Source organism: Sprattus sprattus (genome assembly GCF_963457725.1).
Source record: "Sprattus sprattus genome assembly, chromosome: 6".
NCBI lineage: Eukaryota > Metazoa > Chordata > Actinopteri > Clupeiformes > Clupeidae > Sprattus > Sprattus sprattus.
Genome location: NC_137925.1, coordinates 15,892,125 through 15,916,902, shown reverse-complemented (window position 1 = coordinate 15,916,902; position 24,778 = coordinate 15,892,125). Strand labels below are relative to the sequence as shown.

Sequence of the window (24,778 nt, the reverse complement as noted above, 5' to 3'; positions counted from 1 at the left end):
GCCACTGCTTAGTAAACAGAATTGCTTTGTGCCTAATGATTCAGTATATTTTGGCTAATGTTCAAGAATTAACACTTTCAAACATCCATTAAAGAGCAGGGTTTTCTTTTTCCGCTTACTCTGGTTGCCTTCCACCATGTTGATGGAGATCATTTCCAAGCACTGTTAATGAGTTAAGAATATACAGTCATGGACAAAAATATTGGCACCCCTGCACCTATGTCGGATGATGCATCACTACTCCCAGAGAATTGTTGCAATTTCAAATGCTTTTGTATTCACATGTTTATTTATTTAGTTTGCATTGGAAAAACACAAAACATCTGAGAAATAATGTCAAATCTGTCCTTATTTCACACAAAACTCAAAAAATGGACTGGACAAAATGATTGGCACCCTCAACTTAATAATGGGTAGAACACCCTTAAAAATAATGAAATACAAATATCTGAAATCAATTGCTTCCGGTAACCATGAATGAGGTGTCTTACACCTCTCTACTGAAATTTTGGACCACTCTTTTTTTGCCAACTGCTCCAGGTCTCTCACATTTGAAGGGTGCCTTCTCCCAACTACTGTTTTGAGATCATGCCACAGTTGTGCCATGGGATTAAGATCTGGACTCATCTCAGACACTTCAGAACTCTCAAGTACTTTGTCTTAACCATTTCTGGGTGCTTTATAAAGTGTGCTATGGGTCATTGTCCTGCTGGAGGACCCATGGTCTCTGACGGAGACCCAGCTTTCGGACACTGGGCCCTACATTAAGCCCAAAAATGATTTGGTAGTCCTCAGATTTCCTGATGCCATGCACTCAGTCAAGGCATTAGGTTCCAGAAGCAGCAAAGCACCCCCAAAACATCAGTCAAGCTCCACCATATTTGCCTATAGGGACCGTGTTTTTTCTTTGAAGGCCTCATTTCATTGTCTGTAAAACTTACCAAAAAGCTCTACTTTAGTCTCATCTGTCCACAGGCTGTTCTCCCAGAACGATTTTGGCTTCTCCAGGAAGGTTTAGGCAAACTCCAGTCTGGCTTTTTTATGTCTCTGTGTCAGCAGTGGGGACCTCCTGGATCTCCTACCATAGCATCTCATTTCATTCAAAAGGCGACGGATAGTGCGAGCTGACACCGTTGCGTTGTACCCTGTGTCTGCAGAGTAGCTTGAATTTATTTGGAAGTTGTTCTAGTTTTTTTATCCACCATTCAAACAATCTTTTGTTGCATTCTGTCATCAATTTTTCTCTTACTTCCACTTACAGGGAGGTTAGTGACAATGCCATGGGCTGTAAAATTCTTGATGACACTGCTCACAGTCGACACAGGAGCATTAAAATATCTGGAGATGGACCTGTAGCCTTGAGATTGTTCATACTTTCCTACAATTTTGGTTCTCAAATCCTGCGACAATTCTTTGCTCTTCTTTCTTTTCTCCTTGCTCAATGCGGTATACACAGAAACACAACACAAAGGTTGAGTCAACTTTGCTCCATTTTAACTGGTTGCAAATGTGATTTTTATATTACCAGCATCTGTGGCATACCACATGTGAGTTTAAATAAAGATTAAAGGAGCATTACATGATTGAAATACAATTATTTCTTACAATTCTGAAAGGGTGCCAATAATTTTGTCCGGTCCGCTTTTGGAGATTTGTGTGGAATCATGTCAGATTTGTCTTTTCTTCTCTGCTTTTTTGTGTTGTTCCAATGCAAACAATGAATGACATTTTTCTGGGAGAATTGGTACATTATCTGACAAGTGCAGGGGTGCCAATATTTTTGTCGATGACTGTATGAATCAAGTGCCTTGTATTAATATATTCCTTGTATGAATCATGTGGTTATGAAAGCCGGAACATGTCTTTTCGGTGTGTGTGTAACTTAGATTATTAGTGGCCACTTGCTCTTGCATATCTACAAGAGCATGTTTAGACCAGAGGTGATAAGAAGGGTCGAACTGTGCTTCTTCCAATCTTGTGCAAAACTTCCATCCGTGCCTCGGACGTCAGAAATCCACCACGTGGTTATCCCTGCTGACTGCTAAACTTCTGTCGGTATAAACCTTGTGCGATGTGTTTAATATTGCTTCACTTTCAGCCTTGTGCTGGGAGTGAGCCCAATTGCAATTGTTGTTTGTCTAATAAATATACTTATATGCAGCTCCGGAGTCCTGAGGTAACTAGGGTGAATTTTCACCTTCCACCATGTATTTTGTATACTGTAGCCGATAGCATTCCTATCGTCACCATGACAGGCACCATCAAAACAAACCACATGGAGAAGTGAGGGGGCACCGCAGATGGCTGAAACCGTGGATAGTAGCAAACACCATATAACTTGTTTTTTGTGTACACACATCTACTATAAAGTTTAATGTAAACATTTCACACAATATGACATCAACAACAACAACTTATAATACAATAAAACAATTATAACAGTATACTGTAATGAAAGTTATGTGAGTGTGGTCCCTCTCTTAAAAGAACAGGACATTTTTGCTTAAACCTCAATGGACGACGGAGTTGTGAAAAATATCTTTTACACATAATGTTTACCCTTTCCCTTTCCTCCCTCCTTCCTTCCTTTCATCGCGTCCTGCCCCCTCCCTTTGATAAAAGCATGAAAGAAACGAGGACGGAATGCAAAGAGGATGGAGAAATCAAAGACAGACATACATACATGAGAAATTAGTGATTTGGTTCAGTTCAGTTCAGTTTCAGTTTTAGTTTTAGTTTTAAGACATGAGGCACGCATTAAGAGCAACGGTGCAGAAAACTGCAGAAACTTATGAACCATTTATTTTTGACATTTTTCACTTAATATCTTCGGGCTCGGGTAAACCGTGGATGACTGCAACCATAGATACCAAATCAGCGCATACAGGGTGATGGCACTAGGTGCCCTATGAACAGCATGTGGTACAGGTACATAGCGGCGGCTCTAGTTATATCAAACAAACCTAGAGAAGCTGATGTTTCTAATACATTAAGCCCCCCTCGGAGAAATACAAATTTGATCGGCTGATCCTGATCGCCATGATGTGTCTGACAACCAAAATTCAGAGGACTAGATTTTGTATTCATAAACACTACTGAGGATATGGTGAAGGCTAAGGAGGGTGGATTTACCCCCTTGCAAAAGTGCTGCGTCCTGTTTTTTAATTGATCTAAATGTGGTTTGGTTTTTTGATTTGATTGTAAAGCACAATTTATTTTCAATTCCATCTCCTGTGGCAGAATACAGTCTTCCTGGTGCTTTGAAGGTGCTGCAGCCAAATAGAGGCTTCAAACTGTGCGAAAACTGCTGCTGCAATATTTTATGACTGAGACTGAGACTGAGACTTTGTTTTTTAAGGGGGCAGGTGGTTTTCATCATCTTAAATTAGAACAGTTGTTGATGTAATGAATCTCGGATTCAGTGGGCAGCTAGTTGAAGTTCTGTCTGTATTTCTACAAGGCATGCATAATCTATCGGAAACATAGCCAAGACCTTCTCCGGTTAGTACGTATAGGCTTCATTTACGGTGGGGATGCTTGGGACTTGTTCCCACCACTTTTTGCTTTCACCAATTTTGTCTACAACTTAAAATAAAACCTCACTACAATGACCAGAAGGCTTCTTAGACAAAGTGCTTAATCACCAATTGATAGATGGTTTGAATTGAAGTTGCGTCTAAGCTATTCTTAGATGATGCCCAGTCAGCCCTTTGTGCTAGTGCATCATGTCAGCCATTTATTTTAAATGGATGCTTTTCTGTTGAATGATTATGACTTCCTGCCTCCCTGGTATTAAAGTACCACTTTTATTGCAATTTTAGTTCAGTATGATTGTCCAAATAAAAGAGAATGTGATACATAGCATTTATCAAGTCATGGTGCCATTGGTTTGATCATAATCTTTTTTAGTCGTTGGCTGTTACTTGAGCCTATAGGTTGATATGCAACCTAGCAACAGTAAATTGTGCCTTTATGTATTCCTACTATTTTACTATTTTAAATGCTTGCAAAAAAATTATAATTAATAATAAATACAATAATAATAATATGTCTCTAAAGCCCCAAATCAGTAGTCAGTTGCTTTCACAGTTGCAAAACCGGCTGAATTTCAGTTTTCACAGTTTTTCTCTTGAATTTCAGTTTGACAGTTTTGATTGCATCAAAGAAGATATAAAGAAAAATAGATAGTGATATCCTTATAATGCTACTACACTTTAGAAAATGGTGCTTGGAGTTGCCAGATTAAGCCCTGGGATCCCCTTACAAGTCTAGGTTTGCACCATGTTTTTAGCCTCCCCCCTTGTAACTCGTTACGGTGCCACAAGGCTTTAGTGTACAGTGGCTGTGGTCACCATGGGCCACCCCTTGGCTTGGCCCTTGCCAAAGCCCTCCATCCAGCAAAGAGCTCTTGAGCACTGATTTCCAGTGATCACTCATATAACTTATATTTGAGTGGCGAGTTACAAAGACACCATTGTTGGCTTCAGTTTCAGTTTCAGTTTGTTGAAGAGGGACAGTGTACATTAATAAACATTAAAATGTAAATGCACCCAATGCACAAAGAGACCATTGTTGGCATGGTTGTCATATAAAAAGAAAACGAATCCAACCTCTTAGGCCGTTATGATAAACATGATGTGATTATGTGGTCAGGTGGTCACATGTGTGTTTCCTAAGCAAGAGCACGTATATAGGTAAAGACCACTGGCAGGCGTGTGCTACATCAGACATCCAGTGGCAGCTTTTCCGTGAACTCCTGGCAAGACCATTATGCGGCAAGTAAAGAGGGGGCAGAGTGGTAACAGAATTATGGCAACAGAAAGAAGAGGATTTCTGTCTTATGATATATGTTAGATGAATAAATTATACTGCAACAATACGTGCTCAGTATGAATACAAAATTATGTAATTATGTAATTATTTATGTTATTATGTAATTATTACAATTATGTCAATATCATTTATACAAAAAAAATATATTTCATATTAGCCCAACTTGCCAAATATTTAAAAAAAAAAATCAGACTGACCTGAGCTCAGTTATGATTCTCTTCTCTATCATTTCAAAACATTGCATTGTCTCCTCATAGGAGATGACAAGAGAGGTCTTTTGGTCGGCTTTGGCACAGTGTATTAGTGGTACTCGTGTAGATAGTCCTTGCGGTGTGCTGGCCAGCAGAGGTGTCAACCCCCCTGGTGCGCTCTGGGTGGTGTGGGTATCCCCCTCTGCTGCATGTAGGAAAGGAGGAAGAAATGAGAATCTGCTACGACCTCTGAGCAGGGAGCTGAGGGTGGACATCCTCTCACTTCCCGCTGTGTCTATCTGTCTGTCTGACTGTTTCTCTCTCCGTCCGGTCCGGTCCGTCTGTCTGTCTGTCCGTCTATCTGGCTGTGTGTATGTGTGTCTGTGTCTATGTGTGTCTGCGTGTGTGTGTGTGTCTATGTCTGTATCTATGTGTGTCTGTGCGTGTGTGTCTGTGTCTGTATCTATGTGTGTCTGTGCGTGTGTGTGCCTTGTGTCTGTGTCTATGTGTGTCTGTGTGTGTGTGTGTGTGTGTGTGTGTGTGTGTGTGTGTATCTGTCTGTGTGTGCCTGCGTGTATGTCTCTGTGTGTGTGTGCCTGCGTTTATGTCTCTGTGTGTTCTCCACTGCCCTTTTTTGACCTTGCAGGTGAGGTGGGCCTTGCTAATCTCCTGACAGAGATGTTGTGTGTTTATTCACAGCAAACTGGACTGCAGGCCACCCTGCAGCTCTGACCGCAGGCCAAACGAGAGCTGAGCCATCAGCTCAGACCCCCCCCCCTCTCTCCTTCCCTCCCTCGCTCTCACCCCCCTCCTCTTCTGTCTTAGTGGGAGTGTGCAGTAATTATGTAGTCAGACAGTGTTTACAGATGCAAGTGCACTTTAATTTATTCCCACACTTAGCAGTAATTTCCCTACCTAATTTATGACCCCCTCCTTACCTAGCCTTGCAAAGCGAATGAAAGAGGGAGAAAGAGCGATGAGATGCACTTACAGTATCGACTCTGTATCGATAATGTAATGTGACCAGTTAGTTCAGTCATTTGAGTCTCTTGTCCACTTTGCTGTTTATCTACAGTTGTTGGGCCAGGGCAGTGTCTAAAGTCATTGAGAAGAGTCCACAAAAGGATGTGAGCCACGAGTGGCATGTAAACAGGTTTTTGCTAAATGGTCTGCCAGTGGGACACATCTCTATCATATTTAAATCTCTAGGTTCCATGCTGTGAGTGAGTGAGTGAGCGAGGGAGCGAGTGTGTAAGTTGCAGTAATCTGAAAAAAGTGATTTTGTGCTGTTCATGTGGGATGTCTGAGATTGGGGTCATGCTCAAATTGCTGTTGGAGGCGGCGTGTGCAGAAGAACTCCAAAATTGAAATCCATAGTTGATTTTACTGACTTCTGGCAGCGTACATGTCTTCCACCGAGTGTGTGCATCTGTGTGCCAGCGTGCCTTGTTTGCATGAGTGCTTCTCCCTCTTCCAGTGTCTGCACGTGTGTGCATGTGTGTGTATGTCATTAAGCTGCCGGTTGTGAAGAGGTGCTATTAGACTCCCCACATATGTGCACTCTCGCTGTAGAGCGAGTGGGAAAGAAGATGAAAAGGCATGAAAGAGCGGAAAAGACGAGATGTTTCTCAAGCAACGTTGGTCTCCATTTATTTCCTAGGGTGCGTGGCACGTCTTCTCACTTCATTATGCTAAGCAATTATTTGCACATAAAAACAAATTCCTCCTAAAATTAAGTAATTATCTCTGGCTTAGATAAGAAAAAAACACCTTTTTATTTCCTCTCGGTGATGAGGCAGGGCTTGTTGCTACTTGTTAGTGCCTAACAAGGTGGTATTTTTAGCCGAGGCAAGTCAAATCTATTACGGCGCAGATAACATTTTTCGAAACAGGCACAAGACTGAGCAGAAGCAGAGGGGGTGGAAGGCAAAGAGAGAGATATACAGAGTGAGCTTTGTGTTCCGAGAGGGATTTAAGATCAGGTAGGTGGCTTATCGACCCAAAGGGAATTAGTCGAGTGTGGTGTGTGAAAAAAGAGAAACATACACACACACACACACACACACACATAAATTGACGACACACTGACACACACACACACACATACACACACACACACACACACACAGGCACACAGGCACAGCACCAAACCACTGTGGCAAGTCCCAAAGCCAACCTGTGTACCAATACAGACCTAACCGGAGGGGAAGCAAGCAGACAAACAGCAACAATCGTTATGGAGGAGAGAGGGAGGGGAAAAAAACGAGGCAAGGAGAAAGCCCGTCAGCTTGGTACCAAACACACACACACATACACACACACACACATACACACACACACACACACACACACACACACACACACACACATACACACACACATACACACACAAATACTCTGAATGGTCTCATTTCCCTCAGTGACCAATTAACACTAATTAAAATCTGCCCAGGCCAAATGAACACCCACTCTCCTCCCCTCGTCAAAGACATAACTTATCCCTCTTTTGCCGTCTCCCTCCTGCCCTCTCTCACTGTCTCATCCCCTGTCAGCTAAAACAGAGTCTTGCCTAATACCCACCTATAGCTGCTGATGGATTACCTCCCCGTAATTACCAATGTATTATCCTGGATATGGATATTGTGTTCATAAAAAGAAGAATTATGCATTAAGTATTTAATATACTATCCTCCCTTACAAAAAACGTAGCCCTCTACATTGGTTATCCTGCGCTTTCATGGTTGGGTTGCCCCTTCTAAAGGTCCGAGCGAAGACAAAGACAGACAGCGGGGGTGAAAGCAGGCCTATATTTCAGAGCTTTCAGATGGTAAGCGCTCGGGCCCCTTTTTCAGGACCCATTGTGATTCCCCCCCACCCCTTTGGTCATTGTGCCTCGGCCGTCACGTATCTGAAAGTCATTCCACCTGCTCCTGCGCCTGGGTAGTGTGGAATGGAGGGAGGAGTGGGAGGGGTGGGGCGTGACTCCCCCAGGAGGCCCCTGTCTGTGCGTGGATAGGGGCCTGGGACTGTGTTTTGCGACATGTCCGCTCCATTGAGCACGAAATGAAGGCTGGCACCGGAGGAGCAGTCCAGCTTTTGCTTTCCCTTTTTCTCTCTCTCTCTCTCTTTCTTTTTTTCTCCCTCTCTTTTTACTCAGCTACTGAGAAAAAGACAGATAGGGGGAAGCGAGGAGCAGAGAGAGAAAGGGGAGAAAGGAGAGGGAGGCAGGCCCGGAAGTGTCAAGAGAGAGACAATGGATAGAAAGAGAGCCCAGAATGTATACATGAGTTATAAGAGACAGAAAAAAACTTTTTCTCAGGTTAGGGGTATTGTTTGGAGGCAGGGAGAAGGAACGGGGAGGGAGGACAGAGCCAGGAGGAATTTGTCTGAGAATACACTGCACAATAGTAAGAGAGGGAGTGAGAGAAGAGGGGGAGAAACAGAGATAGGGAGAATCCGAGAAAAAAAGGACAAATGTATTGGAAGAAAAGAAGCTTTTAAATAAAACGCTTTCTTAGGTCAAGCCGTCATGGTAAAAATGTATATTCTGGTTGATGAAGGGGAGACCAGAATAGGCAAGTTTGTGAATGTGTGTGTGTGTGTGTGTGTGTGTGTGTGTGTGTGTGTGTGTGTGTGTCTCAAAATGTCGAATGGAAATGGGAGGTCTCATCTTTTTCCATCATAAAAGCAGTCCTCCAGCTGCTTGTTTTTGTATATTGCTGTTTTGTGGGGTAATGTATGTCAGGCTTTAAACTGAAAGTTGATAGGTTGATAGTTTTTCTGTGGGGTCCTGATTTGCAGTCCAGAAAAAAGGGTATTGCAATACTGGTGTATGCTCTTGCAATACTCACTATAGAATGGTGTGGTGGCTAAAGTGGCTGCAGTTATTCCCTACACAAACTCACAAACATTTACAACACACTGACAAACACACACACACACACCGCACTTACACACTGGCCTGCACACGCATACAGATTTAAATGGAGCAGAGTAATGTCAGCATGACTTCATTTGTACAGAATTCACGCCCTCTGGCCCCTAGCCTTTAGCCAGCCGCAACCTTTAGCTGCACCTGCGTCAAAATCCATTATGTCATCCCGCGTTTCTTTCTCTCTCCCTTTCCCGCTCTTTCTCTTATTAGGACTATTTCATCAGGACTGTCCCTCTCACCAAATGTATCTTTGCCTCTGCCTTTCATCTTTTCAACATGCTTTTTTCCTCTTCTTTATGGTTTTTTTCCTTCAAAGACTCTTTGCTCTTAAAGCTCCTAGTATTCCGTGACTTTTCTTTCTCTGGCTTTTTTTCCCCCTCTGTCTCTCTCTCCCACTCTGTATTCTTTTTTTTGTCCGCCGCTTGCCTTCGTACTTTCAAGGGTTTTATCGTCCTTTATTCCTCATCATTTCACTTGCTTTCGTCTTTTCAAATCGTCCTTCCTCTCCATGCCGGGTGTTGTCCTCTGCTGGGTGTGCATTGTTCCCTGTGCTGCAGAGTGTCATCACATCACTGAAGCCCTATCGCACATCCTTGCAGACTTTCTACCCTTTTGTCACTCTCACTCCTTCACGCTCACTCTCGCTCTCTCTCTCTCTCTCTCTCTCTCTCTCTCTCTCTCTCTCTCGCTTGTTCTGACCTTTCTGGCTTCTCTTTTTACATCTTTTCTTCTTGCCTTTTCCTGTCTTACTCCCTTAATCTCTTTTGAACTGTCTCCTCCTCTTTACCTCACTCTTAATTCCATTTCTACGCTCGGTCACTGCCTTTCTCCCTCTCTCTTCCTCTCTCTCTCCCTCTCTCTTCCTCTCTCTCTCCCTCTCTCTTCCTCTCTCTCTCTCTCTTCCCCTCTCTCTCGCCCTCTCTCTCTTCCTCTCTATCTCCCCCTCTCTCTCCCTCTCTCCCCCTCTCTCTCTCCCTCTCTCTCTCTCCCTCTCTCTCTCTGTCTCCCTCTCCCTCTCTCTCTCTCTCTGTGTGAGTAATGTGTGTGTGTGTGTGTGTGTGTATGTGACTGGGCTGATGTATGGCCTGGACGCCGGACTAAACAAACAGGGAGGCAATCGATGCTGTAAACACAGAGGAGAGGAGCAGTAAATAACCCGCCGCCCGACAGGACGCACCGGCTGAGGTGGCGAAGGAGAGGCGGACGGCGGAGAGCGAAAGGAGAAAGGGAGGACTGGAGGAGGAGGAGGAGATGGGAGACAGGGAATGAGGGAAGGCCAAAGAGCAACGGCAGGCCCGGACGGGAGGTCAGGGACGGAATGAGACGGACGGTGGGCGAGAGAATAAAGAGGAAAGCAGAGAGGTCACACAGGGATGGAAAGAGAAGAAGGTCATGTGGGGATGAAGAGTGATGGTCCAGTGGACTGCGGAGGACTGGGAGGTGTGGGAGGAAGGTGGAACGAGGCAGGAAGAAACGAGTGGGGGAGGATATGAATGGACTGAGGGGCGAAGGGTTGTCCCGAGGTTGTCCGGAAGCTGTGAAAGTGACCGAAAGTGGTGGGGGTGGCAGAATTGCACGCAAAGAGGAGAAATCACACAAGACTGCCTAGATCTTCAGTAGATAAATGCTCGTTTCTGAACTAGAGTTGTGCTATGACTGTGACAGGGGGGGGAAAAAATCATTCTTCAATCAATTCTCCCTCTAAAGCAAAAGTGTCACTGTGGTACACCAAGTCAACTTGAATCTGTCGCTCTGAAATACCAGTTGAGTCGTTGAATAATTCCTGCCCCTCTGTGGCACCACTCAAGGAAACTTCAGAGACTAATTACACTTGCTCAATTTACATTTCCGTTTTCTTTTTTTTTCGCCTCTGAGACCCGAGATGATATATTTATCAAGCTCTGCGAAGTCATTCATTTCGCAGTTCATTTTCAAAAGTGAAATTTACATGGCCCCCTGAAACACACACGCTAGATCTTTTACATGCCAAGTAAGATAATTCGGCTGACTTCTCCTGACAAGCCTGAGTTTCTCGACATCAAATCATCTCTTTTCTTCACAGATATGCTATCACGTCAGATAGTGTCACTGCTGAATCAGTTTCGATAAGAAATGGATGTGGGCCATTTTCGTGCTCATTGCAGGCACCATGTTATAAGTTAATAATAAGCTTTCCTCATCTAGAACCTGAGTGTATTTCTAAGGGTTAATGTCACTCTTCCCTCCCTCCCCTTCCCCTCCATCCTGATCCACACAGATGTGATCCACACCGTGGGACCAATAGTCTTCGGCGGAGTGAGTGACAAGGAGAAAGACGCCCTGCGGGACTGTTACCTCAACAGCCTCAAAACAGCTGTGCAGAATGAGCTGAGGACAGTGGTAAGAGAACAGACACACACACACACCATAGATAGGTGGGGAACCAGCAGGTGATACATTTCTGTAGGTGTACATTCACTGGTTTGTAAAATGTTATTAAACACATATGTAAATGTATGTATATATTTACACAGAAATAAGGTGGCGTTATGCCAAACAGTATGTATGCCGTTTAAGAACAAGTGTTAAGTCGTCAGCACATGAGCCCACTTGTTATCGGGGCACCTGTTGCAGCAGCATTAACATTCTAAACAGCCAGGCTGTATTTCAATTTTCACGGCTGCAGGGTCAATCTGCCCCAATGTCTCAGTGAACTAGTTAGGAGAGGCTGAAACTGAAAGGGCTGCCCGATTGGTTTAGTCACAAGGCCGTCATGTCCGTTGCTTTGAAGTGGAGCCTCTGATGATGTCCTCTCGTCCTCTATTGCTTCTCTTATGCAGGCTTTCCCTTGTATCTCCACTGGGGTCTATGGTGAGTACACAAACACAATCTCCATGTTATTATGACCATGGTGTTTATCTCATCTTGACATGCACACTTGCATCATTGCACATAAAAAAAAAGCATGGGTCACATATACGAGAGCAGACATGACGTGAATGGAAGAATATGGAAAGAGGGAGAAAGAGAAAGCAACAGCGAGCGGCAGCCATATTAATGGCACACAGTGAAACAGTGGGACAGCCTGACACAGATTGCTGAGGCTGAAGCTGGAGAACAAAGGGAAAGATAGAGCGAGTGAGAGAGAGAGAGAGAGAGAGAGAGTGAGAGAGAGAGAGAGAGAGAGAAAGAGTGAAAAATGTTTGCTCTTTGGGGGGGGCTTTCAAGTCATCCGCTGGTGGCTTTCACACGCAGAAGCCTCACTTATGCTGGAGTGTTTGCGCAGGGATGCGGTCAGATATCAGTCGCCGCGGTGGAAGGGATTTTTTTTTTTTTGTTTAAGGGTGAGATTAGACAGCACGATTAAAAGAGATTACAAGTGAGACCATGTCCCTCTGATTTTGTAATCCCCCTTTCTTAGCACTTCGTGTGGTGATTAGAGTTGAGAAAGACTCCTGGAGCTGACAGTTTTTCGTCTTTGAAAAACTCTACTCTAGGGATGGTGTCAAATAACTAAAAAGTTCTTGTACATGTAACAGTTAATCATAATGTGATTTATTTGGCATAATGAACATTTCCGTATTAAAAAGGAAATCAAAAGAAAGATCAAAGCTATATTAGTGAAATTTAGAAAATGGTTTCAACCATATACCTGTGTGCTATTCACAGTGTGATTGAAGGCTTCTTTTTAATACGAATTTAGATTTTTACCTACCTGGTTAAATAAATCGATACATGGTGTGACAGGTTGATTGGTAATCTCCGATGGAAAACTTTATATGGTACTTTATTTAGAAGAAATTGTACACATAAGAATCTACCGTAATGCTATAGATGGGTTGTATGGGAGGCAAGCAACCAACACCTTTTATGGGATGATGACATATGGCAACATGAACATGAAGCCAAATGATCCCTTAAGAAGAGGAAGAGAAAACAATTCCCCAGATATTTCTTTAACTGCATTGTTAGATGCTTTAACACCTGGTCCCAAGTCTGAACACACACACATGCATAGGGTCATTTGTAGGTTAAACAGTGTTCACTATCATGATACATATGTGATAATTAGTCCGAATATACCCAAAAGCCCTTCATAGAGGCCCAGTATATATTTATTATGAATACATTGACTAGCATTGCATATTGCTCAGATACATTAAAAAGAGAAAAGAGGTCATCTTGATTCTGACACACACACACACACACACACACACACACACATTCACACACAAACACACTCTGATCCAGACACTCCTTCTGTCAGCATGTGCTTAACAGCAGTCTCTCTTCTCCAACCAGACCTTTGCTGTTTATTTTTTTCTACACATCTATACGTACATAGGAACATAGACAGATTCCCCCATACATACATGCATACATATAAAATGTGTAAAAAATGTAAAAAACGGAAACAACTTTCTCTAAGTTTGAGCCTTGTGTTATTGGCTGGACAGGAAAACCGCCTTCAGTGTGCATTTGGGTCGAGATCTGAGAGGACGTGCGTGGGGAGACCTTATTTTTTTTCGAGGCAGCGACTGTGATCTGGCTGAATCAAAAAAAAAAAAATGGTTTTGTAATCTGGTGCGCGTAGCCTGCCTTTAAGGTTTAGTCTGCGCTGTCTCCTTTGTGTTCGACTGCAAAGCGCACGTAACCCACCTCCACTGCTCTCTGTTTACACTGATGTGTTGGCCTCGGTGAGTCACACGCAGCTGGATCATGGAGCTATTGTGAGCACCGAGTGCTGTTTACAGCGACTGGTCACACCAGCAGTGCCCATGTGTATCAGTGCATGTGTTTGCATCCTATCATCCTGGCTGCATTTGCATCGGTCCTTTTGAAGGATGCTATGCTCCCTCTTGAATGTGGTGCTTGTGTGATGTTAATGGGGAATGCTCTACGTGTGTGAGTGATAACCATCATTTTGTGGGTTGCTGCCTGTAACTGTGCTCGTGTCTGTAGGGTATCCACCTGAGGAGGCAGTGGAAGTGGCGTTGGCCACAGTGAGAAAATACCTGGATGAGCATCATGAACAGGTGTGTTCTGTCTCCCTCTGTCTCTCCCTCTTTCTCTTTCCCTCTCTCTCTCTCTCTCTCCCTCTCCCTCCGTCTTTCCCTCTTTTCCTCTCTTTCTCTATTCCTCTCTCTCTGTCTCTTTATGTGTGTTCATGTGTGTGTGTTGTATCTATGTGTTTCCGTCTCTTTTTATCTGTGTGTGTCTGTCTCTTTATGTCTATGTGTGTGTGTACATGTGTGTATGTCTCTTAATATCTTTGTGAGTGGGTACATGTGTGTATGTGTCTTTATATATATACTGTATATGTACTGTATATATATTTGTGTGTGTCTGGTTACACATGTATGTCTCTTTATGTCTGTGTGTATGTCGTCATGTTTTTTTTTCTCTCTCTTTCTTTCTTCTCATCCCTCTGTTCCCTCTAGGTGTGTGTTTTGTCACTGCTGCTGCTGCTGGCATGGTTCCCTATGAACACAAGGGAGAGAGTACTCACTGTGGGACTGTGTTTTTTAAACCGCACAGATGTACTCACAATACTCACACCCACAGAAGTAATCACAACACACACACAAGCGCACTCACGTACACACACACACACACACACACACACACACACACACACACACACACACACACACACACACACACACACACACACTTTTACTGTACTCTTGATATGCCAATACACTGTAAACACACGGAGCGTAGCTTTATTTAATTGGATCATAACTGAACTGCTGTCATAGTAGTAGAAGGACACAAACACACTTGGGCACAAAGATGTAAACACACACACACACACACACAACCACACACTAATCCCTTAGATGGTAATGGAAAGAATACCAGTGAAATATTGAGACTAAACAAGAAAAGCTAGACTCTCACTTCCACATAGATCTGTGTCTCTTCTTTTCATTCTCGCTCTTTCCCTCTCTCACCACCTTTCACTCCAACCTTCACACTATTCCCCTACGGACTTTCTCCTACACCATGCCCATTACTTCCTCTCATCACTTTTTTCTCTCTCTCCTTTCAACAACACTCATCCCTCCACTCCCTCTCTATCCTCCGCACGTTCGTCCTCTACTCATCAGTCGCCTTTTCGCTGAGCTGGTGTGCGCCTCCCGAGCGCCACTGATGTGTGGTGTGACAAAGACAGCCTAATTAAGGCATTCTAATTAAACCCAGTGCTTCTCTTCCCCACCAGCTTCTCTCAACCAATCCTAATCCCCCCCATCCCCATCCCCACCTCACAGACCCAGAGGAGGAGAGAGTAGGGGGTGGGGTGGGGTGGGGTGGTGAGAAGCAGAGGCAAGAAAAAGGGGGATAGTTCCCGGGGAGGGGTAGAGACAGGGAGAGAGTCGTTTGATGGGGAATCAGCACGGGCACGTCCAGACAGCGGAGAGACAAATAAACAAATTGAAAATTCTAAACTTGGCAACAGCCTCTGTCACATTTTGTCAGTTCATGTTGTGCCAGTTTGGGCTCTTTTTGCCCGCAGTGGGAGGGTTTGGAATAGACCTGGAGACTGGTGAGGTAGAAGGGGGTGACACAGTGCACCCATCAGGTGAATGATGTATGGCATTCAAAAACATTTGAGACCATTGTTTCCATATTGAAGGAGAGCACACAGCTGCTTCTGTTTACTGTTGATGCCTACTGCACTCTATGCTGTGACCTCCAGCAGTGCTGGAAATCACTAGTGATTACCTCATTACTCATACACTCATTACTTTTTCCATCATTGCGTTCTATAAAGCCCAGAATAAAACCCTCAAAACTCCATAGTCATTTTTCATGCAGATACAATACAGTGTAAGAAACCTGCCAAATATCCAACGGGTTGTAGCAGCACTTTGTACTATCTGCTACACATGGGCATGACTGACTTTCCAGAACATTCTGCACAGAAGCACGAGTGTTATTAAGTCTAATAGAGTCTATTTGGGAGGGGGTGGAGAGAATGTTAAACTGCTGTTTGATGAGGATAATTCATAAGGTGTTTATCTAACCACTATACTTTATTGAATGCCAATGCGCAAGGAGGCAACATCTTTTAATGTTTTCAGCTGGGTCACTGAAACCTGCTGTGCAGCAGCAGAACAGTAAATTACTCAGAGGAGATGTTAAAGTCTGGCCCTAGGAAATACCACTGCTTCTCCCTGCTGCATCTGTATGCATACCTAAACTAAGGGTGCACAAATGGACTAATGGGGAGTGTTTCTGAGTCATCTCAATGTTGTTGTTTCTCTTCAAAGCTGGACCGGATCATCTTCTGTGTCTTTCTGAAGTCGGACGCGGATCTCTATCAGCGCAATCTCCCTCTCTATTTCCCTCAGGGTGAGTACCACTCACACGCCCAGCAATATCTGCAGACTCGTACTGTACATCCTGGGTCATTTTACAAACCATTCAGACAGGCTGACTTATAATGTAATTACGTCTTGCCTGTTAAGAATTTAGCACAGTTTCGCACCCTTGCTTAGTTATTCAGAAAGGTACTCTGGAAAAGTATGTAGCGACTTACTGGAGGGTTTCCGCCGCATGTCTGAGAAACTAATGCCTGTAGGATCACAGACAGCAGGGCACTTCTGTTAATATAAGCCCCTTCAAATACACCACCATCTACCGAGACAAACAGGGCTCCATAGAGAGGTACTGTAATTCTCTGTGGCTCTTTTGTCTTGCTGTCATTGTTGCCAACATCAGTCACAGCCAGCATCAACATACAGCGCAACCTGTAGTGTCATTTACAGCCATTTCAAGTAGCAAATCACCCACAGAAGTCATTTTTATTTCCTGAATGGCCTTTTCCGGAATAGCCTTCACTCTGAGTAATGTCATATAAAACCATGCATTTACATCACTAAATGTGCTGAATTCTTTTGGCCAATCTATGCTTGTTTTCCCCCCAAAACCCTCATGTCCATCCCCACCCCTTATCAGCTCAGTCTGCTGACCAATCAGAGAGCCCCACTGATGGACAGGTAAAAGGCATGGCGTGCTCTATAGTGCTTCTGTGTTGTTTTGTCCTGTTTGTTCAAAAGCATAGTGCTCATAGCTAGCCTTACTTGACGCTAACCTGTGTTAGAACGACAGCACTTCACCTGTCAAAATCCGTCTCGTATCTCACTTCCCATCTAACAATCCACCCTCTGTGTCGACATATTAGAACTGCAATGCACTGTGTCTAATTACACCATTAAACTGATTTGTCCATCTGTGAATGTTGGACTAATCCTACCTGTAAATGGAGACTAATAATTGTCATAATAACACTGTAATTTTTGTAATTCTTCCGGGCTAATAGAAGCGTCCATTAACCAGTCCTCAGAAGGCTTAGAAATCCTGATGCTGCCATTCTTAAGGGGGGGAGTGGGGGCGTACCTGAGATTCTCACCTGAGCTGATGGTCGTGACGATAATGGCACTGGCAGGGATGATAATTAGATGAAAAAGGACGATTAATCTGTGTGCTTTAAATCTCTGTTCCCCTTCTCTCGGCAGGATCCTCTGTGAAAAGCAAGCTATGATTGCCTGTCACGGTTGCCGTGGATACACTACACCACCCATCATGGTTTTGCCTGACCTCCTCCTCCTGCTCTTCTTCTTCTCCTCCTCCTGCTCTCTGCCTGCTTTATTATAGTTTTCTCTCTCCCACTGTAGAAAATCACACGTACATGTGTAATTACTGCGGTACCGCAGGGAAACACTTTCAGACGGAGGGCTCAGCCCAGGCACAACACCACCCGCCACCTTCCTAAGCAAGACATGCTCGCAAAATACCACATAGGGTCAATAACTGCTATTAGGCACACAGTGTCAAGTGTAGCACTCCTGGCTGCAGCTTAGAGTAAAACTAGCTAATGTGGAGATTATACAATTGTACCTTTGTGTTGGGTTGAATTGTAGCATTGGTTTTAACCTAGGTATCAGGCGCTCCTGGTATTTATGCAGCTTGTGATTTCATCTAATAATTTAAGTGTTAACGAGGCGGGAAGAAGCGTTGAAATAGGTGGAATCTAAATGTTGACGTTTGACTGCTTTTAACAAGTGCTGTCTGACATGGTTCACACACCACAGTGAGCCATCATGGACATTTTCATTATAGCTCGTTTTCTACTGATCACTCTGTGAGCCTGCAGTTTGTTTAATTCATGAGATTCATATTAAAACATTTTCTTCAATAGGAGGGATGCATTTGAGTGGATTTGAAATTATGTTTGTAATATTAAGAGCCAAAGATGTGATTTGTACTTTCTAATCTGTTTCTACTCCGGCTAAATAAACATTTGGCACCACGCAGACAAGGGTTGCCTTATGGGCACATATAAGTTATTGAACCTATTAGGCCTGTGGAAATGGAAGCATTGCTCAGCCTCTGTAATGTAGGCCCATGATCTCAACACTTAGCCTACAATTAAATAATTGTTTTTTTCCCTCTCTACCATTTCACTGTATGTCTGCAAGCCTGATGAAAGAATCTCATTAAAGTCAATTCTTTTGGAAAACTAATGGCTGTCCAGGGCTCTTTTTTTGACTGTACTAATTGCTCTATGGGGTGAAGGGGGTGTAGTCTTTAAGTGATACGCTTACAACACAGCAAAAGATAAACTGTTCTGAGGCATACTGGATGTTGTTTCAAATGAAGTTATTGCTCCATTTATTCTTGGGTTGGTTTTTATTTCTGCCGTCTGAAGGAGAAAAAACACAGACACACACACACAGACAGAGTAATCTCCAGCAAGTCTGTTAGTCTTCCCTCTCTGTTCCTTCCTGATGGGAGGAGAGAGAAGAGAGGGAGCGCTTGATGAACTCATCTGAAGTCATTTTCATTTTTTAATAAGCAGCGGACAGCCCAGATACTGTCATCACAGGATCCTCTCAGAATAATGAGGAGGGAGAGAGAGAGAGCAGGGAGGAGAGGGTGAACAGGAGGGATAAAGAAAGAAATAAAGAAGAAAAGGCAAGACAGAAATGTTGCAATTGTACACGGCAAGAGATGGAGAAGGGGGGGGAAAGAGTGTAAGAAGAAAAGGGCATAGAGAGGGGGGGGGGGGGGGGGGGGGGGGGGCAGTTTGAGTCCCCAAAAGAGGGGGGTTTAACATGGAGGTATGAGAGATGTACATGCATAAAGCAGACAAGGGGAGGGAGAGAGTGAAGTACGGATGGAATGAAAAGGACAGCGGAGCTCACAGTAATTATCCCACGGGCGCTCTTCATCCCCGTCCCATCAGCGCTCTTTTTCTCCTCTTCTCCCTCCATTTATTCCCCCGCCTAGCCGCTGCCCTCTCTTCTCGTCTAGTACTTCTCTCTCTCTCTCCTCTCTGAATCCCTCTCTCCTCTCAAGCTTCCCTCGTTCCTCTCGGTTTAATTCAATTCCCACTATTTGCATCACAAACACGCATCATTTATCCTCCCTGATTTGGTGACTCTCGAGTGAAGATTACAGAGATGTGTCTCGTAAAAGGCCCTACCTCTCCTATTGAGGCAGATTAACCGCACTTGTTTTTAACACCCTCGCTTTCTCGGCTGGCTCACACGCTCTCACTCGTTTTCTCCTCTCTTCACCTCATCTCAACATCATCGAAAGGGAGATGTTTTCTTTTCTCACCCTTTCACTCCCCGTCTCTCTCTCTCACTCACTCGCTTTCTCTCGCACACATGCTTTCTCGCCCTTTATGAATGCTTTTCTATTTCGGAGGTATCGGTATCTCCTGCCGAGTGTCAACCAGAGGCATCTGTCTACTTCCTCTGTGTTAGCCAGTTACGTCTCCTTGTGTCACCAGCTGCGTCAACTGAGAGTCCCCAGTGCGATCTGATAAAAAGTGGCCTTTCAACAGATTACACAAGTGGCAGGGAGAGTGGGGGAGATTGAGTGTTCCGGACAAGAGTGAGGGGTCAAAACTACAGCGAGAGAGAGAGTGTGTGTGTGTGAGTGTGTGTGTGGTGGGTCGGGGAGGGTGATGTTTATGGATGCCGGCGGGGAGAGAGGGAGTGAGGGGATGGTGGTAAACTGCTTGTGAAATGAAAATGGCTCCTTAGCAGAACCCAGGACACTCCGCTGCCCCATTGGATCAATTGTGTGATTTACAACCTGAAAGCCTGTCAGGGCTCGGAAACACCATTCAGAAGGAGGGGCGCATAAACCTGGGCGAGGGTGGGTTGGAGGTGGGGGGATGAGCTCATGAGTTGGGTGTACAAAGAGGGTAGTGCAAAAGGCAGCATAAAAAGGTAAAACATTCTGTGTGTGTGTGTGTGTGTGTGTGAAGGGGATGGTGGGTTAGAGAAATAATTGGAGGACATTGTAGGAGGTCAAGATTTCCGTCCTCTGGAACGGAGGTTAATAAAACCATGAGATTCTTGACCAAAACAGAAACCTGTATCAGTGTTGGCAATTATTTATGGATGGGGAAAGGGGTGTGTGTTTAAATCCACACAGATATCTGGCGAACTCATGGCCATTCTCCGTGGCCTCACCTCATCCAGAGGGTTGGTCTTTACTCACTCCTTGTTGCTTCTCAAAAGTAAAGCATTTCGCTGCATTGTGTAGAAGCTAGTGGAGAGGGGTAACCCTGGGTTACCACAGGCACCAACATGTTTTTGTTTTGGTTTGTTGCTTTCCACAGAACTGCCTGCCAAAATATTGAAGGCGTTGGGTCCAGGCGTCAACAAGAATGCCAGACTACCATGCGCCAGGCTAAAACACCTGCATGATGATATTAGACGATTTCCCTAAAGCTCATCAATGTCTCACTTGCTGGGTTTCCATCCAACTCATTGGCATATTTTAAGCACTATCGTAAACATTTGGCTAAAGGCGATGTGAGTCTGTTCGCGTTTCTATCCACTGTGTAATGTTTATTAAAAAGTCTCCTAAGGCAGGAGTTGTGAACAGTTGTAAGACCAAAAACATAGGTTGCCAGGGCAACTTTTAACAGAAACTCCTAATACAATTGCAACTTATATTTATGTGAATAAACCCTTTTTCATCAACCTTAGTTGAATTATATGCTATGTAAATCAGCCAGTAAGCCAACCCCCCTCTAGTGAATTGATTTCTTATTCGACTTCTTTGCGACTGTCAAGTGTTTCCACTAAGGATCTCCTATTCGAATGGTCAAAATTAGCAATAAAAAGTTAGATGGAAACCCAGCTACTGGGCTATTTCAACACTACCAGAGACCTCCCCGCTTAATCCCTCCCCATGGCACATGAATGATCAGTGCATCAGCATCGAAGTTTGCACTTAGTAATTATTCAAGTCTGTCTCCATATGGTCGCTTCAATCTAGGATTTCATTACAATGTGTGCGTAGGCTTACTTTGCTAAGCGGCTGAAAATGAAATGCCTCTGGTTCATGAAGAGGGAAGGTCAGGCGTGTGTTGTGTGAGGTTGTGGAGGTTTGCTCTTACTCGCTGCAAGTGTATAGTGAATCATAATTATTTCTCCAAGGCTGTTCATTAATTTCTTGATATAGGCCTTACTAGTGTGCAAATTACAAAACAAGACTCCTCTCCTAACCACCCCGAGGAATGAAAAGGATAACAAGAGACCCTCTCCAACAACAAAGATCCCTTTAATGTCACTGTATAACTCACACGCTGAGTATATGCTGTGACAGTAAGGCCATAGATTTACAGTCTGTCTGTCTGTGTATGCATGTCTGCATGTTTTATCATTGAGTTATACTGTGTTTGTGTGCACGGGCCTTCTATTTTCGTGTCAGGCCAGCTGGGTGTCTGGCTTTATGCTGTTGAGTATTACTGAATATTTATGTGTGGCTATATTGCTGAAGGGTGTGTTTGTATATGAGTGTTTGTGGGTCCGAAAGTGATTGAGATGAACAGGGGAGGTGTGTGTGTGTGTGTGTGTGTTAGTGCTTGCGCCAGCGGACGCCACTCGCACCCACCTCGATTTTGTTTTATTTTATTTTTATTTTGAGTGTTTAATGTATTAAAAGGGCCGGGGTAATGAATTATAATCTTTAATGCAGGGACCGATCGATATCTCCACAAAATAAATCAGCTTTTTACTGAGAGCGTCAAAGCCTTTAATACACTAGGGAAGAGGGAGGGAGGGAGAGAACGAGGGAGGGAGGCAGAAAAGGAGGGAGAGGGAGAGTGGACAGCAGAGATGGGAGGGTTAGAGGGAGAAAGAACGAGAGAGGATGAATGAGTGTGGGCCCTTGCAGGAAATATTTGCGGTCGCCACATTATAGAACATGCCCTTAACAGCATTCATGAGCATTTATGTGGAAGGCCAAGAGGTCACTTCATGTTCAAGGGGATGAGGAAGAGTGCGATCACCATCCATCACGCAAGACGTTTTTGTGAAGAACACCGTATATCAGCAATTGTCCCAAGGCCACACTTAAATAATTGCAATTATACATTATCTCAAATCAAGACTTCTGTGTTTGGGTAAGGCTAATATCTTTGTGACTGCACATCGGCTCAACTGCCCTGCTACCTCGCTGTTCTGCCAGATAAATAAAAATGACTGAATAAGACCATTTATGTAAAGTCCTTGGTCCTTGCTTTATAGACAGGTCACACTGGGGTTTATCGCAGTTGTAAGAAACAGTTGGAGAGAACAAAGGGATAGTTTTGCTCTTCACGCAGAGCCTCACTCAGCCCGCACTGCTCTTAATAATTCAGAAACCGTACAGAGAGGGAAAGGGAACAGGGGATCACTTTTCCACGTTCCATTGGTTTTATAGGCTTAACATTATTGGCCTTCTGAACAGGCTATATGTGCGCAAAGGGAACAACCCAATAAATTATTGAGTAAACTTTTAGTGGACTTCATTCTTTGTATTAAAAATGTAGAGGAACTTGAAGTTTCCTATGTTCAGGCAAGATATGAGTTTTTTTGTCACTGTGCCGGTCCATTGATTGACATGTCCTGATGGTTTACCCTCAGTATATCAAACTTTCATAAACAAATGGTTTAGCCAGCTGACGTGTTTTGATTGAGGACACACCATGACAGCAGCATAATTCATTAGATGTATTAGCGTTCCCATTTGTCGTGTCTGAATTATGATTCACCTATAGGGAGGGTTGTCAAAACTCCTCTCCCAAAATGTTTTAGCTCCTGCACTCTTCTCCAGATTACCACAGTCAAGGCCAAACAACGTCATCTGAGTTCTCCGAGTCCAGCCCAAAAGACCCCTTCAGCAATCCTGTACATATAAATACAGAGTAGACATCTCTTCCGTAAAGACACGGCCATTGTCTAAGCAGTTTGATGGAACACTCTATTGTCACACTGCCCCTCAATGGTTACAAGCAGCAATTACAGCCCAGCAAAAAATATATGCATATTTTGCAATCAGCAACTCCTAACTAAGACCCTCAATCAAATCAAGCCAGTGTATTGCTTTTAATACACACATACAGATGTTCTTTTAGAACCGTAAAAAAACACAAATATTGGCAACAATAATATTCATTCATGTTGACCAACAGAAACCCATCATATTAAGAAAGCAGCATTCAGTACATTTGTTTTAAGCTGACGTAAAGGCTGTATTGGGCCGGTGGTGGCATACTGACTGCTGATCTGCCTTAGTCCAGGGATTTCTCATTGCTTGAAAGGGCATCTGAAAGAGAGAGGAACAGCAGCTCGTTATTGGAGGTCTCCTCAGAATTCAGGTTGTAAAATCCATTTATGTGCATAAAGAGGTGCTGTAGAAAATGATCACACCAAGGTCGAGTCTAGAGATCTGAGCCTCTCAAAACAGCCTATTTTCCATTTAAGCACTATGCTATAATTGTTTAAAAAAAGAGCGCTCAGTTTGTTGACCCCTGGGTCTTAATAAAAAAGACTCCTCTTCAGTGCTTCCACCCACCTTCGGCTCCTGAGGACAAGTTCTGGCGGTCTGGGGTCAGGTCTCTACTGAGACTGTCCTCACTCTCAGCTAAAACACACACACACACACACACACAAGTTGTTTACAATTAAAAGGTGTCAAATACACCCAAATGTACTATAGGTTTTAAATAATACTTTATGCACAAGCAAAATGTTTAGTGCTTAGTAGCAGATATACCACCATCATCAGCATAAAGCATAATACTTTGGATTGTGTATGTGCCATTTAGCTTTACTTCCAACACTCATCCATGTCGACACAAATTTTAACATAATGGACTGGATGATGTTAATTCTCTATTATGCTTAAAAATCGATTATGCTCCACCAGCTCCATCCAGAGTCTGGCGTGTTCTCCTCCATGCCTTTCTCACCCTTGCCCTCCTCGCTCAGGCTGTCCTGGCTGGGGCTGCTCTCGGCCTCCCACACGGCCTCCGAGTTGCGCCATCGGTCACGGGGGTGGGCGCGCTGATCCCCAGGGCTAAAGGACTGTGAGATGCTCCCTCCCCGGCCGCCCCTGCCCAAGGCCCAGCCGTGACGGGACCCGAGCTTGCGGCGGCCCGAACGGTCCCTGGGTTTTGAGGGCTCATCTGACTCTGACGACTTGATTCTGCGCAAGGGGTTGGGAGAGCTTGGTGCACTGCGACGGTCTGGTGATGCTGAGGTGACATGGACGAAACAAGGATTTGGGTTGATTTAAAATCTCCAAGTCATATTTTCGATCAAAACAAATATTAATAAAATCTACAATCCAATCCACGCATTGAATTTACAGACACAAAGAATCTTCCTCTAAGTTATAGAAAGTGAGACACCTTGGCTAAGAAGAGCCAAAGCAGCAGAATAACATTTATAAGAGAATGACCTCTTGTAAGGTATGATCTCTTGACTATGTAAAAAACAGAGCACAAACATGAATATCAGCAAAATTATTTCTTAAGAAG

General features: G+C 44.0%; 2 protein-coding genes across 4 annotated transcripts in view; one reads left to right on the top strand and one right to left on the bottom strand.

Annotated features, from left to right (window-relative positions):
- macrod1 (mono-ADP ribosylhydrolase 1) overlaps positions 1–18,446 on the top strand; it is a 66,106-nt gene extending 47,660 nt beyond the window's left edge. The window contains exons 6-11 of one of the 3 annotated variants that reach the window (XM_080841181.1): positions 11,216–11,337; positions 11,778–11,808; positions 13,900–13,973; positions 16,215–16,296; positions 16,908–16,943; positions 17,463–18,446. In XM_080841181.1, coding sequence (XP_080697307.1) covers positions 11,216–11,337; positions 11,778–11,808; positions 13,900–13,973; positions 16,215–16,296; positions 16,908–16,915 — 317 coding nt within the window. In that variant the 3' untranslated portion in view covers positions 16,916–16,943; positions 17,463–18,446. Of the gene's footprint in view, positions 1–11,215; positions 11,338–11,777; positions 11,809–13,899; positions 13,974–16,214; positions 16,297–16,902; positions 16,944–17,462 lie in introns of all 3 variants that reach the window. The other 2 variants (XM_080841179.1, XM_080841180.1) reach the window with 2 other exon arrangements.
- A 4,985-nt stretch (positions 18,447–23,431) lies between these two features.
- Positions 23,432–24,778, bottom strand: part of ccdc88b (coiled-coil domain containing 88B) — a gene marked incomplete at its 5' end in the record, with an annotated part of 19,647 nt that continues 18,300 nt past the window's right edge. The window contains 3 exons of the mRNA XM_080841424.1: positions 23,432–23,562; positions 23,812–23,880; positions 24,209–24,493. Coding sequence (XP_080697550.1) covers positions 23,528–23,562; positions 23,812–23,880; positions 24,209–24,493 — 389 coding nt within the window. The 3' untranslated portion in view covers positions 23,432–23,527. The remainder of the gene's footprint in view (positions 23,563–23,811; positions 23,881–24,208; positions 24,494–24,778) is intronic.